The sequence below is a fragment of the Bos mutus genome, chromosome 9 (genome assembly GCF_027580195.1).
Source record: "Bos mutus isolate GX-2022 chromosome 9, NWIPB_WYAK_1.1, whole genome shotgun sequence".
Lineage (NCBI taxonomy): Eukaryota > Metazoa > Chordata > Mammalia > Artiodactyla > Bovidae > Bos > Bos mutus.
In genome coordinates, this window is record NC_091625.1 from 59,869,653 (window position 1) to 59,896,090 (window position 26,438).

General features: G+C 37.0%; 1 protein-coding gene across 2 annotated transcripts in view; it reads left to right on the forward strand.

The window, feature by feature from the left end:
- MAP3K7 (mitogen-activated protein kinase kinase kinase 7) overlaps positions 1-17,419 on the forward strand; it is a 65,473-nt gene extending 48,054 nt beyond the window's left edge. For both annotated transcript variants that reach the window (XM_005889274.3, XM_005889275.3), the window contains 4 exons: positions 7,620-7,725; positions 12,373-12,434; positions 13,112-13,227; positions 15,715-17,419. In XM_005889274.3, the coding sequence (XP_005889336.1) occupies positions 7,620-7,725; positions 12,373-12,434; positions 13,112-13,227; positions 15,715-15,895 (465 nt within the window). In that variant the 3' untranslated portion in view covers positions 15,896-17,419. The remainder of the gene's footprint in view (positions 1-7,619; positions 7,726-12,372; positions 12,435-13,111; positions 13,228-15,714) is intronic.
- The last annotated feature ends 9,019 nt before the right edge of the window (positions 17,420-26,438 follow it).

A 26,438-nucleotide genomic window follows, 5' to 3' on the forward strand; every position in this document is an offset into this window, starting at 1 on the left:
TTTTTAAACATCCTTAAGCCAGTATTTACTAAGCAAATGGATGAACTCTAGCAGGGCTTCTGTCCCAGTTGTTAAGGGTTTTATTCTTCATCTTTGTATTTCTGGATGTTCTTCTAAACTCCCTTTACCTCTTTGAAGATGTCCCAGACAGTGCTGCAGTTTAAGCCATTATTGAACAGGTGCAGAGTTTTAACCAACCAAGTATATAAAGTAGCAATCATTGCCTTTTTTATTATTTACATCAATACCTAACATGTATAATTTATATCATATTCTTAAAATGAAGTGAGGACTAATTATGAGGTTTTGTTGTTGATTTGCTTTCAGTTGTGCCGAAATAAATTTTAATACTGTAGCATGCATCTGAAGTGATAAAAATACCACATAAAAAATTACAGGATTATGTGTTACAACCAATGCGATTTAATTTCTGGTAAAACGTGTTAGTATTTTTCATCTTAAAAGGTGTTTATTATTACTTCTTTTTTATAACATGCTTGAAATTTTAGAGATTCTTTGTAGTTGTTAATAAAAATTTGAAAGCCTTTTCTAGCCATCAACTAACTTAACTAACAGAAACTTCTTGAGATATTTAAAAATAAATATCTTTGATCTTCACTTATATCTGGAAATATTTCTCATAATGCCCACACACACCTTCAAATTCATATATGTACAGCTATATGCATATGCACACATATATGCATAAAATAAATATGTATACTAATTTATTATGATATTAAGTGATCCTAAATCTTAATTTTATTAATTTAATAGCATCTTTTTCAGTATATCTGCTTTTGAGAGATCTCAGAACTTTTGAATGAAATTTCCCACTCTCTCCCCCTCAAATACTTCAAGCATTAATCAGGGCATTTAGTAATAGATAGCTTGACATCTGGTATTCGCTTTGATCCCTTAAAGGTTTGATGAACTCAGCCTTTTTAATGCTGTTTACTATTGCCATTGACATTCCAGTTATGAAAAACTCTAGCAAAGTATTCTCCCTTTGATTAAGAATGAGAGGCTTGCTCTAAGACAGCTCAGGAGCATCTGCCAGTGCTTTTTCTCTGTGTTCTAGGATAAAGGCATCACTGTATTTCAGGACTGACCTCACCATACCAAGCCTTACTTATTTGCTCACAAATCCTGTATGACCTGAGACTTTGATCACTACTATTTGCATGTATATTTATGTGTACATGAGATAGTAAAACACTGGAACTGAGGCAGACTTGCATGAACTGTCACTGAATACTCCAAAGGTTTAGAATAAGGGGGAATTTGATACAGTGGTAAAATTCATTGTGAAACAGGTTCTATAGAACCATTGCCTAGCCAGTGTTAAAATTGATCCACTCATTCAGGATTACTTACATATGACAACCTTAAAATGCCTAATATCCAGTTAGGGATGAGAGTGACAAATAGTAATCTTAATATGCTGTGAAAACGTTTTCCCCTGAAAATGTTATTTATGATAAATGACCATTAAATCTTTCTAATTACTCATGAAAATAACATTATTTGGAGAGGAAAAGTATGCAAATCTGGATTTTCAAAATTGAAGGTATAGTTGTTTTTAAAGTCTGGCTAAGCAGTGATTAAACAGATGCATAGGGGTTTTTTTGGTTTGTTTTGGCCATGGAAATTGATAAAGAACATAAAAGTATTTGCCCAGCCAGTACAATCATCAGAGGAAAAGAGAGTTTCCTGATGAAGTTCAATATTATATCTCATAGAGGAAAGTGATCGGATAGGTGTTTCTACTTTGCCTCTTGATTCAAGATTGATCTTAATAAAATCATTTAAAGTTTTCATCTGTCAACTAAAATTGGCAATTTTTATACTGCCATTTCTATGGAGAGGAGGAATGGTGAACATAGCAAGCTTCTTAATTAAAAGTGCTTGTGTAATGTTCATGTAAAAGATTGAATCCACACAGCATAATCTCACTTTTAAATTAACTGAGGTTTTTATTAATTCAGGAAGCTCATTAAGCATATGTAATGGATCTGGCCTCCATTTGAGAAAAAAGCCACCCCTGATGTCGAGGAACTGATCTCATACTAAAGCCTTGGTGTTGTAAGAAGCTGGAAATAAACAGTATCTCAGAACACCAGTAGACAAAGTGACTCTGAGATCATGAAAAATGAGACAAAACAGGGCCATTTTACAGTGTTGTCTAAGCACAGATGGAAAACAAGATCACTGTGCCACCCACAGAAAACCAAACACTGCCCTCTCACGGCGGATATGAGTGCCTGCTGCTGTTCTACTAGTTAGCAGCTTTACCCTTACTCTGCTCTGCCCTCCTGGTAGAATTGCCACTGCTTTCTGACAGTAGCCAATCTAGAGTGAACCCCTCCTTCCTTGTGGCCTCCTTCAAATCACTCACCAAAAGCCTAAATCCTCTAGTAAGTGAAAGTGAAGTCGCTCAGTTGTGTCCAACTCTTTGCGACCCCATGGACACCAGGCTTCTCCGTCCATGGGGTTTTCTAGGCAAGAGTTACTGGAGTGGGTTGCCATTTCCTTCTCCAGAGAATCTTTCCGACCCAGGGATCGAACCCAGGTCTCCCGCATTGTAGACAGATGCTTTACCGTCTGAGCCACCCTAAAACCTTACTGAAACACCCCCAAAGTGCCTTGGGGGAGAGTGCTTTGCTTTACTGCAACAGATACTAATGGAGAAGGCAATGGCACCCCACTCCAGTACTCTTGCCTGGAAAATCCCATGGGTGGAGGAGCCTGGGAGGCTGCAGTCCATGGGGTCGTGAAGAGTCAGACATGACTGAGCGACTTCACTTTCACTTTTCACTTTCATGCTTTGGAGAAGGAAATAGCAGCCCACTCCAGTATTCTTGCCTGGAGAATCCCAGGGACGGGGGAGCCTGGTGGGCTGCCGTCTATGGGGTCACACAGAGTCAGACACGACTGAAGCGACTTAGCAGCAGCAACAGATACTAAACCCAACTCACTCCACTACAGGTAGGTGCATTCATGGTAGGCTTTGACCAGGGTACATTGACAGACCAAGAAGGCCCAGTCTCCCGGTCTCCCAGGAGCTTGTTTGGGCAGATCAGACTTATATCCAGATCAACTGGAGAACTTCAGTAATAACAACTGCATTTTATTTATTGTGCACCCATTTTGTGCCTTTACTGTCAGGCCTCTAATATATGTTATTGACATTTTAACCTGAAAGTTTGGTACTTTTTATTTTCCCCATTTTGCAGATAGATAGACTGAGGCTTAGAGAAACTTACCTAAGTCTTACTTCCCTTGGCACTGGCTAGTATTTGCTATAATCAAGTTTTGAATCCAGATCTGATTCCAAAAGCACACGAACTCTACACTCTATCGTGCTGTCTTGCATATAAAACTGAATGCAACGCATGGTAAAGTAATTCCAGACCCCTTCAGTTTCAAGTGTTTGGCTTCATTTGGTCTGCATCATCACTAATTATTTAAATACTGTTTATCAGTTTTTACTGTACTGTATTTTTGAGCAAGGCTAATCCTCCTTGATAATAAATTTATAGATCTGTTTTCAAGATTTCTCCTGGAGGGTGCTGCAGTCAATGACAAATTACAGCTGCAGTATGATACAATTGTGATTATTCAGAGAACCAGACATACTAATTTTTATATGGACTCAAGAATCTACCTTTACTGACCTGATATGTGGCTTTGAGCAAGTCCTTCATTTCCCTGAGCTTCAACATTATGTACCAGTGGGGACCATAATGTCCAACCCCCAGGGTTCTTACAACATGTGAAAGTACCAGACACACCAGTAGATGCTTGGTACATGCTTGTATGCCTGCCCCCAGGTCTCTTACCACTTTTTCTCACTATATTACTATAGAAAAATAAAACTACCACTTGAAAAGATGTAAAATCCTTTGGCATTCATTTCTTTCTGTATCATAAGGGAAGCTTCTGTACAGAGACTACAGAAAGTATCTGCTTTAAAGGCCTTCTGTCACATATCAAAAGATGTATTATCATACATTGTCATTATTTAGTTAAGGAATACAATTTTTCATACTATTTCTTTTGTCTATAATAATAATTTTCTGTTCAAGCTCTAAATCAGAAGCCTACATAATTATATTTCCTAAATAATTCCTTATTCATAGTATACCTTCCTATTGGAGAATTTAAAGACCATATAAGAAAAATAAAATTCTAAAATTTGTCTTGTAATAAACTGTGGTGAAGCCAGAATTAGATTGAGCCCATAATTTTGGATTAAAAAGAATATTTTTAGTACATCCTTTCATGTATAGATTTAATTAATTTGTGATTATCGTCATGGGGTAAGTACCCTTGTACATCCACATTACCTACTGATACCCATTTCTTTTGAATATTTATGCTCTTCAGATGTTACTTCACAAAAATATCATATAAATCAACATTTAATCTCTGTTTTGTGCTCCTATAATTTTAGCAACTAAGATGATTCCTGAGGGTTTTAAATAGCTTTCAGATGTCAGTCTAATAGTAACCCTGGCCGTAGATTCTTAACTTATGAAAATATTTTCCCAGTCTTTCAGGTGAAACATAAAAAGCAGAGCTTTATTTTTGTTTGTAAATAACTCCCAATTCCTTTTTATAAAGTTTTGGTCCAAGTCCAGTTTGGGTTCGTGTCTACTGATGGTCATTCGCCCTGCAGTTTAAATTTGGCTTAGTATTCTTTTGCTGCCTTAAATTGCTGTGTGGCATTTCTGAACCACTTTCATAGCCAGTCCTTGTGGTAAGTCAAGTTTCTCTATATTTCTTATTAAACTTTTCCGTTTCTTTGAGAATAAAGTAATTATAAATGTCTTGAAGGAGATTGTAAATGTCTTGAAGGAAGGAGCAACCTAAATGAGTTTTAGTAGTTTTCAGAGCATTTATGGCCATCAGTGATTTTTTTTTTTTTAAACAGCTACTATAAAAATAAGACTTCCTTCATACTCAGTTGCCAGCAGTTTGATACTTTTTTTAAATTATCAAAGTATTACCTGTCCTGATTTATGCCTTGGATTTTTTCAGGTATTCAAAAAATATGGTTTGCTTTTGAGTATTTCTTTAGTTTTTTTTTTTTTAATACAAATGTTAGCATATTGTGTTACTTGTTGAGATGCTCATTCCTTGAAATACAAAGACTGGTTTACTTAATTTATGGATTTAAATTTAAGTTGTAGCTTTTCTTATAGCCTTGAAGAAAGACCAGTTATGAGATGACCTAAAAATATTAGCCTTATTTCTTAGTTTTAGAACTCCTGGGAAATCTGAAGTAGAACAAATGAGTGTGCACATGAGATGAGATGAGAGAAATAAAGTAGCAAAGAATTCTCTTGGAAAAGATTTAAGTTTAAGGATTATAATAATTCATACTAGGTTCAAGTGGGATTATTTAATACCACATATTCAGTGACCCTTTTTTTTAGTGTACAGAATTCATTCTTGTACTTTGTAAACCTAATCTTGTATTTTATCTTGTTTAATTTCTCACAACTGATATTGGTTCTCATATGTGACAAATATTTATATGTAAAATATTGACAAAGAATTAGGCTGACTGAAATCCTCTTCTAGCACTCTGAAGAAAAATTGCTCTGTATTTGCAATAGAAATTATAACTGTGGTCATATCACGGTACTTATTAATTCAAGACTTGGCTTTCAGACAAAGAAGGTTAAAGGACTGAGGAATAATGTCATATCTATTTGTTTACAGAGGTTAACAGCATTCTAAAAATAACAGTTGATTATTTCATCACCATTCTCTATGGTGTATATTCTCATTCTTATTATATATCAGTGGTAAATAAACCTAAACACCAGTCTTACATTTGAATACCAAAAGCTTGTTATTATTAATGAGTCTTTATTATATGGTTCTTTACCATGTATGTGGTTTTTATTCATTATATGATGTATTCAGCAATCTCCTTAATCCTGGAGTGACCAGTAGAAAAGTACACATGATCTATGCCCTTAGGAGATTTTCATGTTTTTGAGGAATCACAGACTTTAAGAGTAGTATAAAGCATTTCAGGCCCAAGTTGGAGTTCATGTCTGAACAGACTGTAATTACACTCAAAGAGAAAAATACCTTTGTGACCAGGCTTGGTCACTGTCTATGTTTTGTAAAAGAACTGTAATTTTGAACTAGGAAAGGAATTGTTAGGTGCTACAAGTCTACTCATATATTCTCATCTTATAGTTACAACAACCTAATTATCTGCCATTTAATGTTTATATCATTTTGCAAAAGTGTTCCGTGGGTGCTTGAAAAGAATGCATAATCCCTTTTGTTAAGCATGTGTGTGTTTGTGTGCTAAATCGCTTTAGTTGTGTCCAACTCTTTGTGACCCTATGGACTATAGCCTGCCAGGCTCCTCTGTCCATGGGATTCTCCAGACAAGAATACTGGAGTGGGTTGCCTACCCTCCTCCAGGATATCTTCCTGACCCAGAGATTGAACCTGCATCTCTTATGTCTCCTGCATTGATAGGCGGATTCCTTACCACCGTGCCACCTGGGAATCCCTTTTTAAGCATAGGGTTCACAAATATGTTTAGACCAAACTTGGTTTTTATGAAGGTCAGGTTTTACTGTGAGCATAGTTTGGTTTTTGGACCGTTTTATATATCACAGGAGTATCAAAATATCTCATCGTAATGGTAAATTCTTTTGGTAAGAGTCTGTGGGCTGTAACCTCAGTTTTTGCTCATCTGAGAATGTTATTTTGACCTAATTCTTCCCATTTTTGATGACTGAACAAATCTAGGGTGACAATTGTTTTCTTTCAGCAGTTTGAACATATTCTACTTCTGTCTTCCCTGTTGCTGCTGAGGATCTAACTGGTATTCATGGATGATCTTTTCACTCTGGCTGCATTTTACTGTCTTCTATTTTCTTTGTTTTCTAGAATTTGACTGTAATATGGCCTGTGTTTAAGTCTGTAATGTAGGTTTTCTCCTTATGTTTTTCTGCTTGGGTTTTGTTATGGTTGGAATTTGTTACATCTTCCATCGAGTTTGGAAATTTTTTACTGATTGATGGCAGCTACATTTTCTACCCTGTACCCAGAGCTGCTACTTAAGGTGGACAGATTTACTTGTTACCGCTTTTGTAGGGTAGGTTTTGTGGTTTTGTTTTTCTAGTTTACTGAGAATGAGGCCTGCTTGGGTTTTAGCTTTAAGCAGGAGGTTCTCCAGTCCTACTCCCATTGTGCAAAGACCCCAGACTTTGTGCCTGTTCCTCTGAGGACAGCAGGCAGGCAGAACAGAGAAGCTCCAGGCCATTGGGCTTCAGCTGAAATGCCCAGGGCTAGCAGCTTAAGCACTTGCTAGACTTTATTTCTGGTCTCAGAGCATTTCCCTTACTTTCTTGCAAGCTTATTGGTTTCTAAGAGGTATTAGGTGTGAATGCATATAAAATTTTAGCATACATATATTAATATAATATTCCTAGAGGATCTATTTGATTTCTTGCAAGTGTTTTAGAACCTCTTCTGATAAAAATGGAAGTCTTTCCTTTGCCTTAGAATAGAAATTTTCTCATTATTTTTGTTTTTATATCAAAATCACACTTTGTTCCTCCTGTCATTTCTTCCTCCAGGTGAGCAGTAGGTCATCCAGTCCTAGCGTCAGAATGATCACTACCTCAGGACCAACCTCAGAAAAGCCAGCTCGCAGTCATCCATGGACCCCTGATGATTCCACAGGTGACCAGTTTATTTCCTCAATAAAGTTGAATTTATCATGTTTATGTTCATTTAATCATGTGATAACTCTAATGTTTATAAAGACTGGCGTTATACTGTAGTTTAGATTTCCCTATTAATAAAATCGAATATTTAGCAATAAATTTTAAAATATCTTTTTGACTACTAAGACGGAAACTACTTTTCCTCATGTGGTTCCCCTTCTACCACCACCCCCCCCGCCCCCACCGCCCCCGCCATACTAAACCTGTATTTTGAAGATGGTTTGTTTGGGGATTTTTTAAGTAGAAAGATACTCTGTTGTTGATATTTCAATCTGATTTTTCTATTACAATATATCCTTCTGGTAGTAATGATAGTAGTTAATTCTCATTTTTTGAATAACTAAAAACAGGATAGTAAAGTAATCATCTTCATCTCAGTGTTTTGTTTTAAAAATACAAGATATTGTGTACCTTGGTAAGAGAAAAATTTTTTTTTCTGTCCTTTGACCTTTTGAATCATTTTTAACTGAGAGAGAGACCTCATTTCCGTCACATAAATAGCCTGTTAAATAGATTTTTAAAGGCCTGTAAGAGGAGAAGGGGACGACAGAGGATGAGATGGCTGGATGGCATCACTGATTCGATGGACGTGAGTCTGAGTGAACTCCGGGAGCTGGTGATGGACAGGGAGGCCTGGCGTACTGAGATTCATAGGGTCGCAAAGAGTCAGACACAACTGAGCAACTGAACTGAACTGAAGAGTTATTAAAACTCTCCAACATGAATAACTTAACTGATCAAAATCAGAATATAAGTAAAATCTGTCTGTCTGAAGGTAGTAATGAAATAGTTTCATTATGGGTAACCAGGAAATTATGTGCCATAATAAAATTAACTTTTCTTTAGCATTCAGAGGATACCTTGATAAATATGCAGAATATTCTTCTATGAAAATTATTTATATGTTATTGTGTCAGAGAGGGAAGATGATCTCTTAGACCTCGAAAAACTAAACCATTTGGGATTTTATATCAGATCAACAATGGTATTAATAATGGCAATTAAATTGAAATTAAAAAGTCAGCTTTCTGTCTTTACAAACTGAAATTCTGCTTATAAGTATTTATAGATATTTGACATGGTATCGTCAAGTTCATAATGCAATTTAAAAAAATTAACTGGGTGGCTTTTCTCTGTGTCATGTAAGATAGAACTATATTTAGCCTTGGATGTACTCCCTAGTTTTAGAAAGTTTAAATTTAGTGGTGGCAGAAACTCCTAAATTTCACCCCCATCACAGCCCAGCCTCCAATTTTCCAGAACATTGCCCACTACTCAGCACATGTTTATCATGACAGGCTTCTCCTCAGAAAGGGACAGGGAAATGATCTTGACAGATTTGACTGTTGACATTCAGGTAGTTTTAGCTCTCTTTGATTCACACATCCTTCAATGAGGGTATACTTGCCCTGGCATTACAGCATTTGCTGGGTCTTCTCATTTCATCCTGGACTAACCTAGACATCCCAGTCAAAGTGGGGCAGATAGCGAATTCATGAGGGCAAAATCAGAGTTCTCCTACATCCCTCTCATTTAACTGCTGTGATTCCATTTTATGTGTTCTTCTTCTTCCAACTTCCATCTCTCTTTGTTCCTTTTCTGGAACCTAAAATACCACAAAACACCAATAGCTAGGCATCATACATAAGTCCAGGTTGCAGTATCAACTAAATTTCATCTCTGCTGTGAAATATACTATAAATGTGTGGTTATTGTTTTTAAATAATTTTGAATATAATTTTAGGTATTGAGAATCTGGTTTAAGTTTGTAAATAATAAAGTTCAGCTTTGCACTGTTTCTAAGAAAAATATTGATACTGAAGCTAACAGAATAAATTGTAGGGAAGAGACAGGTAAAACCTTTTTCTTTCAAGGCCCACTGACCAAGAAAAAAATGTAGAAGTGCATATGTTAAAACAACCTAATTAATTGGGTTTTTTAATTTAAAAGGGCAGCAGTTTTTTGTGTTTTTCAGAGAAAAAGAACAAAATAATAATTGTAATGCATAGTGCTCTTGTAATATGGGTTTCTACTTGTGATATATTGGGGATAAAAAAAGACCGACATACCCAAGAGCAGCTAGTAAGAGAGATAACCTGGATCCAGTAGAGCGTGCCACAGTGGTGGGGGGACACTCACTCAAGAGATGGCCCTGTACCTAGTACTTTGCAAAGATTGAAACATGAGTCATGCCCCATTTGTTTGTATTCTGATTAGAGTCATGGTACTGACACATTAAAAGTAAACTCATCATGGTATATAACAAACTGCTACATTTACAGTATAAGCTGAGTGTTTTAGTAATTGTAGATGAGACCTGGCATAGTCTGTGACTTTAAAAAAAAAAAATAATGAGATTTATTATTTAGTCATAAAGCAGAAAGGAGAAGACAGCATTCTAGTTGAAGGGAGCATATACTTAGAGAATATGAGATAGTTATAAGTTTTGTGTTTAAGAGACTGGACGAGAGGTTTTACCTAACTTAACCAACTCAATATCAATTCTGATATTTAGGAAAAGAAGTTAGATTTGATCAGCAATTAAAACATTATAAGACAGACTTTCGTGGAATAACCTTGCTGTCTTAAAACCAGAAAGTGAAAGTCGCTCAGTCATGTCCAACTCTTTGCAACCCCATGGACTGTACAGTCCATGAAATTCCGTAGGCCAGAGTACTGGAGTGGGTAGCCTTTCCCTTCTCCAGCGGATCTTCCCAACCCAAAGATTGAACCCAGGTCTCCTGCATTGCAGGCAGATTCTTTACCAACTGAGCTGTCAGGAAAGCCTTGTAACCAGAAACTGAAAGCTGAATTTCAGTTTAAGTGAGAAGGTAAAATCTCACTTCTTGGATTCAGAGAACAGATGAAATTTAGTAAAGGACCTTAATTCCCACCATCAGAGGGCTTTAAAATTGTTTGAAAATAGCACAATCCTTGGACTCTTTTTTTTTTTTTTTAACCCCCAGAATACTGTGAAACATTGATATGTTTAATTCTGAAATACATATTGGGAAAGGGGACTGATTAAATATGATATATGAAGTATCAAAGATTTAAGAAAGAGTGATAAGAGTAGAAATATTAAAGAAATTTGAAGACACTTAATTTTTCCAGTAAGTTCAGAGGAAATCACCTTTAATAAGTTTAATTTTGTGAAAAGCAGTAATCAGTGGAGGAATTATTTGAAACTATTGCAGGGGGTGGGGAGAGGTTTCATCAGAAAAATAAATGTATTTCTTGTTTAGCTATTTCAAAGAAAGCCTTTGCATTAATATATGATTTTAGGGTTAAAGCTCTAAGGCAATACTCTGTTATTCCTTCTTTATTGCACTCCAGCACACAACTTAGCAACTAAACAACAGCAACAGTTTAACATGACTTTTTAAATCTGAAATGTAAACTTGAATATCTTAAATTGCTGTGCTTTCCCAATTCTTCACTTAGTATCAAAGACAATAATTAAAAAGGAAGAACCAGCGCCATGTGTTGAGTCCTCCCCAGAGACTAGCTAGCACTGCATGGTATTCCTTAAATACATTATCTCATCTGCTCTGAATTAGCTTAGTTTTTGGAGTTATTTGAAAACACATTCTCAGTGGCTTTAAAAAAACAAATAACAAAACTGGAATATCAGTCAGCAGTAACTTAGGAGGTTATTGAACCATCTAACTGTCTTAGTTTTTTATTGTATTTGAGGAAGTGCCTGGCTGTCTTCCTGACCTTGCCTTCATCTACACCACTCTTTCCTGGAGTCTCTAACAGAAAAAGGGTGAATAGCTCACGTGCTTAACTCATTTATTCTCTGTTAATACTGGGGAAGCAGCTACTTCTGAAATAGGAAAGTCTCTATTACCTCCCAGTTATCCTTCCTGCTCCTAGAAACATATATACATGTTCATATTGGGAAGAGAGCGACCCATGCTTCTCTAGCGAGTTGTTGTGGCAGTTTTACCTCTTTTTGAAATACAAACAAAACTTGTGTGTTCAGATATTTTGATAAATTGGCTGTTTGGTTGTTCGAGTTAACCCATTTAATTGTTTTGACATTAAGTCACACTTTTCTTGCTGTCCATGTGTGTAATACACTCGTATCAGTAACACCTCTCGTTCTCTGCAGTGATTCTCATTGGGAGGAGTGGGATGGGCGGCTAGAATCTTTGCTAATTGAGGCTGACCTACTGGAAAAGAATGTACCTCTTGCTTTCCCCCTTTCCCTGTGAAGGAACACTGATAATTGCTGAGTTGGCACAGCCTTATAGTAAACTTAATGTGATCGAGGAGAGAAGGAATGTGAGGCTTGATTAGGTAGAAGTCCATAAGACTGAATTTAAAATATAAAGGTCCCATATGACTGTTTTTGATTTTACTTAAGGGCTTACATGCTTTAATATATGGTGTTCAGTTCATAGCCAGCTTAAATTTAGGCATGAGAGTATGGTTGTACTCCAATTATCTGTAATTGGATGTCCTCTGTTTACCTTTAGAAATAAAAAATTACCAGTAGCAGTAACTTTTTTCTCTAGGAAAAACAATCATCTGCTTTCTTGCTTTGTTTTTAATTATTTATGACAGAAAATAAATAAAACACATGCTGTAATTCCAGATACCAATGGATCAGATAATTCCATCCCAATGGCATATCTTACACTGGATCACCAACTACAGGTAAAGGAGTACTTTCTCAGCAGTTTCCTTTTTCCTTTTTAGAGAAGTTTGTCTTTAAAGCTGGTGGTTGTGTTCTTATTTGTCATTGTGTATGCATTTATTTATGCTTTCAGTTGGCCTCCTTAAACTTTTAAAAATCAAATTGAAATAATTGATTCTCAATTAAGTTGGTGAGATTGCCAGAATCATATGTTTCGAATCCAACAATCACCTTAAAATACTCTCATCTTTGTTCAGCTGCCAAGAATAGGTCTTGGCTCTTCATTGTTACTGTATTAAAATTTAAAACTCATATAAGCTCATTTCTCCTTAGTAGATTTTGTGATACACTGGCATGTTCATGGTGACTAAAATATAAGTAATACACTTCTCTGCCTGAGTATGAGAGCTGTAAACATCTTTCAGTATAATAGTTTGGCAACTGAAATGTAAAACCAGAGGTCAAGAGTACGGTAGTCATGGTTCAAAAGCTTGAAAACAGCAAGTATAAATTTAAGATCTGAGTTAACACTGGCAAAGGACACTGAGATTTTCTAGGCCTGGTTTATTTAACACTTATTTTTAAAAGATCATTGCTTTAGTGCTATAAAAGTCTTATTACAGTGTCTGTCTTAATGCTCAGCTAGATATTGAGATTTGATTTAATTATGTTTTTAACATTTGTGATTTATTTCCAGCCTCTAGCACCATGCCCAAACTCCAAAGAATCTATGGCAGTGTTTGAACAGCATTGTAAGATGGCACAGGAATACATGAAAGTCCAAACAGAAATTGCATTGTTATTACAGAGAAAGTAAGTTATCTTTTATGAATAAAAATAAATAATTGGTATTTTGAGTTTAAAATGTGCTAAGGTGCAATATTGTTTAAAGACATGAAAACCATAATTCTTGGAATTAATCATGAAGTATATGTCTCATGTGGAGTTTTTCTCTATGTTTATGTTTTTTCTTTTTTTTTTTTTTTAGTTTTTTTATTGACAGATAACTGCTTTAGAGAATTTTGTTGTTTTCTGTCAAACCTCACCATGAATCAGCCATCGGTATACATATATCCCCTCCCTTTTGAACCTCCCTCCCATCTCTCACCCCATCCCACCCCTCTAGATTGATACAGATCCCCTGTTTGAGTTTCCTGCACACAGCAAATTCCCATTGGCTATTTTACATATGGTAATGTCAGTTTCTACATTACTCTTTGCATACATCTCACTGCCTCCTCCCCTCTCCCCATGTCCATAAGTCTGTTCTACTATGTCTGTTTCTCCATTGCTGCCCTATAAATAAATTCTTCAGTACCATTTTTATAGATTCCATATATATATGCATTGGAATACCATATTATCTTTCTCCTTCTGACTCACTTCACTCTGTATAATAGGTTCTAGGTTCATCCACCTCATCAGAACTGACTCAAATGTGTTCTTTTTTATGGCTGAGTAATATTCCATTGTGTTTATGTGCCACAACTTCTTTATCTATTCATCTGTCAATGGACGTCTAGGTCGCTTCCATGTTCTAGCTATTGTAAATAGTGCTGCAATGAATGGGATACATGTGTCTTTTTCACTTCCGGTTTCCTCAGGGTATATGCCTAGGAGTGGGATTGCTAGGTCATATGGTAGTTTTATTCCTAGTTTTTTAAAGAATCTTCTATATTTATGTTTTTTAAGCACCCCTGGCTAATTTTCCATGTACGACTGAACTCTTGACTGAATTTTATTATATTAGCAAGACATAAAGGGAAATAAATAGGTGATCTTAACCATATATTTTATGTTCTCAGAATTTTAAAGTTAAAAGCTATTTAGGTTTATTGGTAAACGGATTTATTGTCCTTGGACACAGGTAAAATAATTTGATTTACTATTGTTTAGTTGTGCTTTATCTTAGAAACATTTTGGTAGATAGAGTCTCTCCAGGTATATGTTTCAGAGAGTAGAATGACGTATTAGAGGGCTTTATTTCATCTCTGAGTGTTTTTCTGAGGAGTTCAGTACTCACACGTTGCTCTGGGAAATAGACTACTTTTCTCCCCATTTAAAGAAATACAGTCCCATTTCCATTCTTCTCTACTTGAGATTCTTAAGAAACAGTGTTTCCGTTTTCTTGAACATGACCTTCATGAAATTTTACTCCTTTGACACTGATTTATGGTGGTACTTTCAAGAAGGGAGAAAAAAGGTTTTTTCACAATTTTCTAATACCATGATTTTGATAAATTCAGTTTAACATTTTAAAGGTAAAGCTAAATAGGTTAAATATTAAACTGTATGAACTGTAGAACTATGGAATTTTGTCACACTTTATGTTAAGGAAAAAAGCTATTTCTTATGTCACATGTTTAATCTGTACTGTTTTCATACTTTAATCATTTGAAAGAGGAATTCTGTGCTGGAAAAAAAAACACAGGATGAATTGAGGGACACTGTAAAAAAATATGGCAGTTTTAATCTGTTTTAAGTACTTTAAGAAATGTTACTAGTAAATTTTTGTTTGAGAGCCTTTCATTAATTATTCAGTTGTTTCTAGTAGGGTCCCTTTAGGAACTAATACATAATATCCTCTAAATAAAAGGCACTTAAAAAAGTTTATCAGGCTGTAAAAGACTCTGGTTTTTCTCAAAAATAATTACAAGGGTGGTACTTTGTATTCATTTCATTATTTTCAAAGTAGGAAAGTAAGTTGGATTTAAGTAGGATTTAGGTTGGATAGCACCTATTTTAATTATCTTGGCAATGTTTTATTAGCTACCACTGCATTGTAGTTGAATAGAATTGTGACTTCAACTTTGCATATGAAAACGGGAATGTGAAAGTCAAATGTGAATGATTAAAACTTCAAGGGTTACTTTTAAGTGGAGCCAGAGTAAGCTCTTCCCAGCCTTTTTTCTTCCTTCCTACATACAAGGGGTAACAAATGAAATTTTCTGGAACTTTATTATACCATTTTATCTGTTTTCACTACTTACCTAAGTACAGTTACGCTTATTAAAAGGAGTATGATATTTGTATGGGTATGCTAGAAGAGTAGATGATAGTTTCCATTCCAGCCCATAATTGTGTCCGACTAGTGTACCTAGCCTCCATTCATGGGGTTTTCCAGGCAAGAGTACTGGAGTGCGGTGCCATTGCCTTCTCCGTTAGCAGCAGCAGCAGCAGTGTACCTAAGATGTATAATGATAGACCCAGAATCGAAGTTCTAATTATTTAGAGCTTTTATCACCAGCTGGTAAGGTAGGACTATTTCCATCCTATGTAATGTGTGGTATTTGTTTTTAGGCAGGAACTAGTTGCAGAACTGGACCAGGATGAAAAGGACCAGCAAAATACATCTCGTCTGGTGCAGGAACATAAAAAGCTTTTAGATGAGAACAAAAGCCTTTCAACTTACTATCAGCAATGCAAAAAACAGCTAGAGGTCATCCGGAGTCAGCAGCAAAAACGACAAGGCACTTCATGATTCTCTGGGACCCGTAAATTTCAAAATATGCAAAGAAAGACTTTTTTTTTTTTTTTAAAGGAAAGAAAGACCCTTATAATGACAATTCATGAGTGTTAGCTTTTTGGCGTGTTCTGAATGCCAGCTGCCTATATTTGCTGCATTTGTTTCATCGTTTATTTTCCTTTTCTCATGGTGGACATGCAATTCAACTGTCTCCTTACATCACATGGGGGCATCTGTACTTGAATAAGCAGCAGTTCTCAACTTCAGAACAGATGCAGTGAACCATGGCTGTATATGCATGCTCGTTGTGTGAAGGCTAGCCTAAGGAAAACAGGGGTGTCAAACTAGCTGCTATGAGCAAACATCGTCTTTTTTTCGAGGTGGAACCTCAAGAATGATTTTGTTCTTGTATCTCATCTCAAACAACCAATAATCTTTTTATCCAAAAGGTGGTATATACCAAGTTAAAGACAGGGTATTATAAATCTAGAATAATTGGTGGTACATTATAGAAATGCAGAAACTAGGGATAGTTGAGAGGGAGGGCTTTGATGCCAGCATCCTTGGATCAGTACTGAACTTTATCCATAAACTTTAAGGTAAGTGATGGCCGCTGTATTTAATAGAAGTGTATTTCTTTAGACTTAAATTTGACTATGATACATTGAACAAAGTGGAACCCTTTTCTTAAAAGGTATAAAGATTTTTAATTCTGTGATTGCGTGTATGTGTGCTGAAACTGTAAAGCTTTTATGACTAATATTAATATCCCTTAAATGAAATTAAAAGGTAAATGAACATGATCCAACTTAACTGATCATTCCTTCCTGCAGTGATTATTGTATTGTTTTATTGTATATTTGGAAAACTGAAGAGAAATCATGGAAAATGGAAATAATTGCTCCAGCTAAAAGGCTCAGGCCTAAACTACTTTTACGATACCAAATGAGTAAAAAACCTGACAAATCAGGACAAGTTAGTGAGGAAGTTAAAGGAATAAATCTCAATTCATCAAGTATCCTATTTATCAATATTGGAATGATTGATTTTCCTTGCAAGCCCATCCTAGAATGCCTTTCAACACTTTTAAAGGAATTTCGCTTATAAAGAAAAAATTTATATTGTTAACAGTAACTTTGCTACCAACTTTGAAAATAAAAGTAATAATAAAACTTCATTGAAATAATAGACTATATAAGCTCTATTTTTTCAGTTGGTATTAAAATAAACTACATTTTGATACCAGTATAATGTGTCTTTTAAATAAGGATGTCATCAACCTCATTTTTATAGCATTAATGTTTTATGAAGAGAAAATTAAAAATGAAAGCATAGTTGCTGTGATTATTAGAACTATATTGTGATTGTATTGTAGTTTTGCTCTGTTTCAGATAAGCAAGTTGATCTAAGAAGTTATCAAAACTATTCTTAAAAATACTAAAGCAGGTAACTTTTTCTTCCATTATTTTTTCCTCTTCCCACCAGTTTTATAATGTATTTCTTGTGTATACAAGCAATAAAGGTAAAGGACAGTTTGTACTTAACTGTGTCATTTTTAGCTTCTTCAGAATCTATTATTTAAAAGTTTCTGATAAATATCAATAAATATTGACTTATTTCATTTAAATAAACAGAGTTTTCATTCCCAAATAATTTAATTACCTAGCCAAAGGTGATATTAGGCTCAATGTATTAGTAGTCGAATAAAATTGACATGGAGAGTAACTTTAAGGAAAAGCGTCACTCTTTCATAGTATTACGCTTGTTTGTACATCTGTCACTCCACCAAAAGGGACCTAGCCAGTGTTTAGAGACTTTTCTAATCATCTCAGAGCATGAGATAGCCAAGCGTGGATGCTAAGACGGAACTTTTCCATTAGGATTTAGCAGATTGTAGATTTTATTTCTGGTCATTAATGTGTTTTTGGTATACATTACATACTTAAAGGGAAAGTTTATTGTTATTGCTATTTGCAGTCACTTCATAAAAATATCCCAAATAGGTAAATGGAAGAAAATAGTTTTAAGTCATGGTGCCAAATGCAGAAAAGGCTGTTAAACCCTCATGTGTCTGTTTACATTATGTTCCTGGGGTTTCCAGTGCTGCAGTTGTCCTGCACACTGAGCACAATTCAGCCTTACTTCGTTTCTAAGTTCTTGCATTGCCAAGCTCATGTTTTTAAGTCCTTATTATTCTTGATGAAGGGGAAAAAAAGATAGCAGGGTTAATTAAAATCTGTAGCCGGTTTCACCAGTGTTCTTACCCATCAGCCCTTCAGAGATGTTAACAAGGAACCAAATTTGTTATTAATTCTGGCTTTACCATTTCTTCTAACTCATGTATTTTGGGGGGATGGGAATAGCTAACAAACATGGAAGTATCTAAAAGGTCCTAGTCTGAAAAATTCACAGGCAGTCCTTGAATAAGCGCTAATTACATTTTATTTTTGCCTCCAGGGGAAGAAAACAAAGCTTTTATCTAACTTACAGGGAAATGCTCCTCAGCAGTTACAATAGACTTTTTGAGTCAAATAAAAATCAGTTAAGAATATTTACCTTATAGCCACATAGTATATTGAAGAGATCTGTTTAAAAGTTGTTTACAAATGTTTGACTATTTTTGCTGAAGTGTTTTAGAGCATTGAATGTCTTTTCCGTTTCTCCAAGTTTCTTTTGTGTTCCTAGTTTCAGCTCCTGCCTGTAGCCAGAGATCACAGGCCTTCCCTGTGAAACTCTTGTTTCTTTCTGTAAATGTGTGTGGTTTTCAGCGGTCAGCTCCTCTCTTCAAATGGTAGGAAGTTGGCTACTTCTGTCATTCAGAACATTTTATGTAAAATGATGTAATGCAGAAATCCTTGTGCATACTATGTAATTGAAGGAAGCTTTTTAGATTTATTTTTTGTTTGTAATAAAATTCAGATTGTTACTCTAAACTTGGTCATAAAACTGGTGAATGATTTATATCAGCAAAAGAGCTATGAGGTCTTCAGTTCCAGCAGCCTGTTTGGCTTATACGAAATAGAATAAAAACTGAAAAGTCAGACTCCTAATACTTAATGCCATCGTAAAATTTTTAAATGATTCTTGAGAAGTTTTCCTCAAATTCAGATTTTTGGTCAAATGGATTCTCTTCACAATTTCAATGAACCCTGATTTGTATGAAGTATATAACACACTGTACATCACTACACTTATGCTCATTAGCAACCTGATTTCTTGTAGTCTATCTAAATTACATTATTTCATTTCTTTATCAACCTGTTAGCCTTCTAACCTACACATCTGTGCATACACATCCTTATAAACTCTGCCTTCACTTTAGTAAATACATCAGCTTATTCACGCATTCCTCAACAAATATTTATTGGGCACCTGTAATAAGCCAAGCTGCTCTGGCTCCTGCCAAGTGACATGTCCATTTCAGTCACATGATAGTCAGATGATATTCCCATTTCACAGATGTGTCAATAGGCTCCTAAAGGTTAAGACTGGTGCCTGAGTCTGCTTTTCCATCATCATCTGTTTTCAGCAGAATCATATGCCTGGAGACTCTGTGGCCACTGCCAGCCCATGTGAAGGAAAATTGAATGGCAAAGGAAGGGAAAATGAGGTAACCTTGAACTTGCAGTCCCAGGGACTTAGTGACCACTCTACAGATAGCAGCAGTGCCAACATTGAGACCCAAGTGTATCTCTTTTAAGCCTAAGTCTTTGTTCTAAACCACTTTGCTGTGCTGTAGTTTAAAATGCTCACTGAGTACTGAGGTGCTTCAGCTTTTTCATTCACTTACTTGATGGGTAGGGTGTCTTCAGTCTTCTGTGCCACTCTCAACCCCCACACCTGAAGAATGTGCTCAAAATGGAAAAACAGGTCATGGGCTTATAAGACCTGGTCTTTAGACTCCTCCATTCTTAAAAAAAAAAATGAGACTTTACCCAGGTTTTTTTCATTTTTGATTTGTTCTTTTTTTGTTTTTTGCCCTTTTTGGCGTGTGCTAAGTCACTTCAGTTGTGGCGGGGGCAGGGGGTCTCATTAAAGAATAATTGGGGTGTAATTTTTAATACAATAAACTGTATCCATTTAAAGTATGCAATTTATTGAGCTTTGACATATGTACACACTTGTAAACGGACTATCACAGGTGGCTCAGTGGTAAAGAATCCGCCTGCAATGCAGGAGAAATGGGTTCGATCCCTAGGTCGAGAAGATCCCCTGGAGACGGAAATGGCAACCCACTGCAATATTCTTGCCTAGGAAATCCCATGGACAGAGGAACCTGGCAGGCTATAGTCCCTGGGGCCATAAAAGCGTCCGACATGACTTAGCAGCTAAATCACACACTTTAAACTATCCCAGCAACCAAGATCCCGAACATTTCCATCCCTTGCAAAGCTTCTCTCATCTCTTAAAATCTGTCCCTCCCTTCTCTCCAAGCCACAGTGTTCTCCTCTCCAGCAATATAAAATAGTTAACATTTTCTAGAATTTTACATACATGAAATGATTCAATATGTACTTTTTATGCTTTTTCCTCCTCTTGAGTTGTGTTCATTCCTTTGAGAGGAGTTTTTGATTTTAATCATTTTTAATGATGCTTGAAAACCTTTCAGTATCAGTTTTTGAGGGAAAGTGTAGGTTTTAAGAGGTTGTAGATATGTCCAGTATGGCCTATTCGATTGTACAGTGTTACCATCTTCTGAAACATTTAGGATCACTTTGTTTTTATAGAACTTTAATACTTCACTCACAAAATCCCTTGCATTTGTTTGTTTTAAGCTTATTTGTATCTGGATTACTTCAGGTGTTAGAAATGTGAATGGTCATGGTGAGTAACATTAGTAAATATTCAGTCCTTGGTGATTTTCAGCAAATATGGTTGATACATGTAATTTCTTTTCAGTTTTTTTTTTGTTTGTTTGTTTTTTTTACGTTGTAGCTGCTTTTTTCTTGATCAAAAAAAGGAAAGATTAGGTTGGTTACTGCAAAATAATATGAAGAACAACATTTTAAATAACAAAAACAATCTTCTTTAAAAATTGTTAGGTATGATACCTCATACAGGTGCTATCAGTGGTCCTATCTATTGCATTGGCAGAGTGTAAACTGCTTACCAGCAGGACCTATACTCTTTGTTCATTGATGATTAATCCTTGGTTCTCAGAGCATCTTATGCCCCTGCCATGAGGTCCCACTGAAACTTACACTTCTGTTTAAATGAGCTGCCCTTCATGTCAGTTGTTTTTTTTTTATAGTTATTTTTGTTTAATTATTTATTTGACTGTGCCAAATGTCAGTTATAGCACAGGAGATCTGTAGTTGCAGCCTGTGGGATCTAGTTCCCTCACCAGGGATAGAACCCAGGCCCCCTGCATTGGGAGCAGAGTCTTGGCCACCGGACCACCAGGGAAGTCCCTTCGTGTCAGTTTTTTCAGTGAAACTTTTCTGAGAAACAGTTAACGTTATCTGAATTCCATGGTGCTTTTACATTTCCAAGTAGTGAAAAGCATTCTTCATCCTGTAATTTCATGGTCAGCAGTATCTTACAGATGCCATAAGGCAGCAGGATAATGAGCAAATGCTGACTATTTATCTTCTAGAAGTCAAAAGCAGTTCACAGAAGTTACATTTACTGCTTATTTTCTCTCTGTGGATACCTGCCTCTTCTTTAGTTGTAGAAATGGCTATATTAATCATTGATTGATATGTTGACCAAATTAGAGACTAAAGAAACCTGAAAATGGACGTAACTTTATGGTTGAAGAGAAAATGGTGATATTTCTTCATTACACACACACTAGACCCCTTCTGACTTTCAATGTTTCCTACAAAATTACTTTAAAATATGATGAGCATGAGAGATCCCTTAGTTTTAATGATCCTTCAGGATAGTCTCCCCATTTCCAAGGCTTCAGATGAGTCTGCATTTTCCAATATTGGCCATGCCAGCTATCACAGTTAAAACTACATGAAACGAACTTCCGTGACTATATTAAAATCCAAGAGATCACGTGCAGGGGATGTTCCACGTTCCCCAGTAGATGCCTGCAACTGCAGATAGTACTGGACCCTTTCACAAGGTTTACTTTGTCTATTATACACAGAATATTGGCACTAATAATAAAATAGTACAGTTATTACAATATACTGTAATAATAGAAGTTCATTGAATGTGGTTTCTCTCAAAATACCTTATTTTATAAATTTATTGCTCTTCCATCTTAACTATGCACTTTACCATGCTAGTTCAAATTTTTTTCCTTCTTTATAGTGTCACAGGTAAAAGATTTATTTCTTCCATAGATCTTAGCCATCTCAGCATATGATATTTTTTTCCTTATTAAGTCAAGAGCTTTCACCCTTTCACTTAAAGGAAGCAGTTTACAGTTTCTCTTTGGCATAGCCAAATTGCCAGCATCACTATTGCATTTGGGGGCTATTATTAAGTAAAATAAAGGTCCTTGAACACAAGTACTATGATACCACAACTGTCAACCCAACAAAGGCGATGACTGTTAAGTGACCAGTGTCACCATGGGAACACCAGAAGGATAGATGCTCAAGTCCCTGGCAGGACATCACAAAATTTTTTCACGGTACTCAGAATAGCTCGAAGTGTAAAACTAATGAATTGTTTATTTCTGAAATTTCCTATTTAATTATTTGGGGCTGTGGTTGACTTTGGATAACCAGAAAGCAAAACTGTGGCTAAGAGGGAAATGCTGCCGTCTTTGGCCAGGTCTGTAAATCAAAAGTACAAGAAATCAGCATTTATTTTCCATTCTTGCTAGACAAACCATTAATAGTACCTGAACCAGTTTTGCTACATGAAGTGTTTAAACATTCCTGTAACTGTCCCCTGGAACTTCATTTTAGGATCCAAAAAACCTGCCTTTCCCTTAAATACCATCCTGTGACAGATGTGGAGGTGGTGGGTCTGCAGTGTGAGCAGGCTGCATCTCAGCACACTGTTCGTTATGAGAGCAAGAGGCATGGTCACTAACACAGAACAGCCAGTGTGCCCCCCCGCCCCCCACACACAGTGCTTCGGCTCTTGAAGGAAGAAAAGGTCTTGTTTTACACTTAAAAATAGGCAGAATGCTGCTTGTTACTTAAAAGATTTCCTTAACCACTCTTGTCCCAAATTCTCTTACTCTTCTGGCTGTTAGGGAAGAGACATTTTTTTATCCTCTAAAACATAACATTTCATCCCGTAGGACTGCCCTCTACAAACTGACTTTGAAAACATGTGGATATGCTTCTTGTTACTTTTCCTTGGTGAATAGCCACTGTTTGGGGTTTTTTGTTTTGTTTTTAATGTTTTGGCTGTGCTGCATGACATGTGGGATCTTAGTTACCCAATCAGGGATTGAACTAGTGTTCCCTGCATTGGAAGCAGAGAGTCTAAACCACTGGACCTCCAGGGAAGTCCCAAGCCATCTACTTTTTAAGTGATTTTTTTTTTTAGTGTAATGAAAAGGAGGAAAAAGAAAAGAGCAAAAGTAACAGGGACAAGGTCAGACTATTGACATAACAGTCTCCAGTTTGCGTTATTCATAATTCCAAGATAGGCGTGCCAGCTGTAGATGGTGTGATATGATAAGTGCATTTCTGCTTTCTCTTATATCAGCATTCATCTGAAAGCCCCTGGATTCAGGGAAAGGCGCTATAGTCATCAAATGAGCTTTGCCTTGGAGCCTGAAAATGGGAGGGGTGTAGCTGACTGTGGGAGGGGATGACAGAGACCTGGGAGGCAGACTGCCTCTGGTCCTGGCCAGATGCCACCCTGCTGTTGGGAGACTCTCTTGGGAGAGAGGAGAATAAGTTTCTTCATTAATAAACACAGGAATGGCCTGGATCCAATTCTAAATGCCTGTCATCTCCATATTTGGTATTACCTTTTCCATTCTCTGCTAGGGCTAAATTCATAGCATCCATCACATTATATACCTCAGGTGCTGATAAGAGAATGATCTCAAATGTTGGGGGGGGGAAATAGAATGTGTATTTGTGGATTCCTTCTTTCAGAAAAATATTCTAAATCCTCTCATTTACAGTTGCACCGGTGTTTCCATAAATTCTCCACAGTCCTTTAAAAAATGTTACCTTGATTAGGAATCAGTGAATATCCTGGGAGGGCTTCCCTGGTGGCTCAGTGGAAGAGAACCCGCCTGCAACGCAGGAGATGTGGGGTAGATCCCTGGGTCGGGAAGATCCCTTGGAGAAGGAAATGGCAACCCACTCCAGTATTCTTGCCTGGAAAATTCCGTGGACAGAGGAGCCTGGCAGGATACAGTCCATGGAGTCACAGAGTCGGACACGACTAAGCTATGACTGACTTAATGACTAAACAGCAATAACACCTCCTGGGAACGAAAGTAAAAGTCAGGTTCCATGTGGAAGATCTCTAGGACTGTAGGGAGAACCTGGATTGAGGGCAGATTACTGCTGCTCTGCTCTCATGATGTGTTTGTAAGCTCAGCACAATGGGAAGAGTCTCAGATCAAATGGCAAGGCAGAGTTGCCACATAACAACATGCAGCCAACTGTAAGTCTCGCTGTATTAAACCCGAGGGATGCTGAGGGGAAAAAAACTGCCTCCAAACATAAGTGGAAATTGAACTTAATACTCTAATCACCATAAATTGTGATTATTTGTGTAAAACCATAAATGTACACTATGACTAAATGAGTCATTTATGGAATATCCTTTCAGTTATTAACTTGGCATAAATACTAATCCCTAAGGATGAAATTGAACACTAATCACTGGGAGCATTCGAGGACCTTTTGTAATCCGAGGATCATATTTACATAGGGTAATTTCCCCCATGGTAGCAGAGTAGGGCGGCTCACTGCTTTGTAAGTAGTAACATATGACAAGGATGCTATAACAAGGAATGGATTTTCGTCTCTTCTCCCAACCCCTCCCCTGCTTTCCCAATTTGAGCTTAATTAAAATTCCTCAGAACTTGGCTCTGCTTAACAAGCGGGCAAAGCCAGTCCTTTAAACGCTGACACCTCCTCTACTACCCATTAAGGGTTATTACTGGGGAGCACATCCATGGTGTCAGGGCCACAGGTCAGAGGGCAGGAATCCTCAGAGCGAAGAAGCAGAACACACTGCAGCAAGTAAATCTACCATTTGCCTGAGTTTTAAAATGCATTTTTAAAGATGAATTTTTAATTTTTTGAGGTAGTCCTTGAAAGTCCACATAGCTTTACATCACATTTATCTTCTACAAAATGAGCAGCTGCTGCCCCACCCCCGCTCTCCACCCCTTTTCTCTGCCCCACATTTGTAAGTAATATACTACTATTTCTTGATTTATCAAATTTGCATTCCACAATTCTGGCTTCATCTCACAGTAGCCAGGATTTAGCTAACACAGCCACATCTCTCAATCTCCTCTACTTCTTCCAAAAATAGTCGATCTCAATTTTAAATCTGCCAATATTACATTATTGTGACCATGTAACTAGAATTCAGTGTTGAGCCAAGTAAAGTATGACTAGAACTATATTGCCTTTCTCTGAAAACCATGTTTCTCCTAGTACTATTTTCCTTTTGCCTTAGATGTTTATCACCTTTACATACTTCGAACAGGTGTGTCACCCACAGCCATCAATAATCTTTCATATTCTCAAGCACAGTGGCCAGGTCTGTGTCCCCTGTAGAGCCATCAATCTCCCTCTGAGTTCAGCACCAGCTCCTGACCAGCTTGGTGCTCTCCAAGCTGCTGCTCAGCTGTCATCCTGGGACCCCTGCATTGATGCTTTCCTGGGCTAGATCTCTGTTTCCTGGACTTCATGTCTGTCTGATGGTTTACACCCTCATTTTGCTAATGTATGTTATCCAATAGCTTCTTCAGAAAGGGCACAAACAAACTTTTTGATTTATTATGTGGCTGAAAGATGGGCTTCCCTGGTGGCTCAGATGGTTAAAAAAAAAAAAACCTCCCTGCAGTGTAGGAGACTGGGTTTGATCCCTGGATCTGAAAGATCCCCTGGAGAAGAGAATGGCAACCCACTCCAGTATTCTTGACTTGAGAATTCCATGGATAGGGGAGACTGGCTGGCTATAGTCCATGGGGTCACAAAGAATCAGACACAACTGAGCGACTGACACAGAACACATGTGGCTGAAAATGCCCAACGGCCCTTATATTTTTCCCCGAGGTGCACCCTGGTCTGTATTTCTGCATCCCCTGAAAACAGGACCTCCAGGTCAGGACTCTACAATGTCCCTTTTGCTCAGCTGTTTTCTGAACCATTTTAGACTATGTTTTTGTGTTAGTCGCTCAGTCGTGTCTGACTCTTTGCTACCCCATTGAACTGTAGCCCCCAGGCTTCTCTGTCCATAGTATTCTCCAGGTCAGAATACTGGAGTGGGTTGCCATTCCCTTCTCCAGGGGGTCTTCCCAACACAGGGGTCGAACCCCGGTCGCCTGCTTTGCAGGTGGATTCTTTACTGTCTGAGCCACCAGGAAGCACTCTTTTAGAGTAGGAGGGAGAACTTATCCTTTTAGCGTTCCAGGCTCCTCCTCCTTAGCATATAAGAA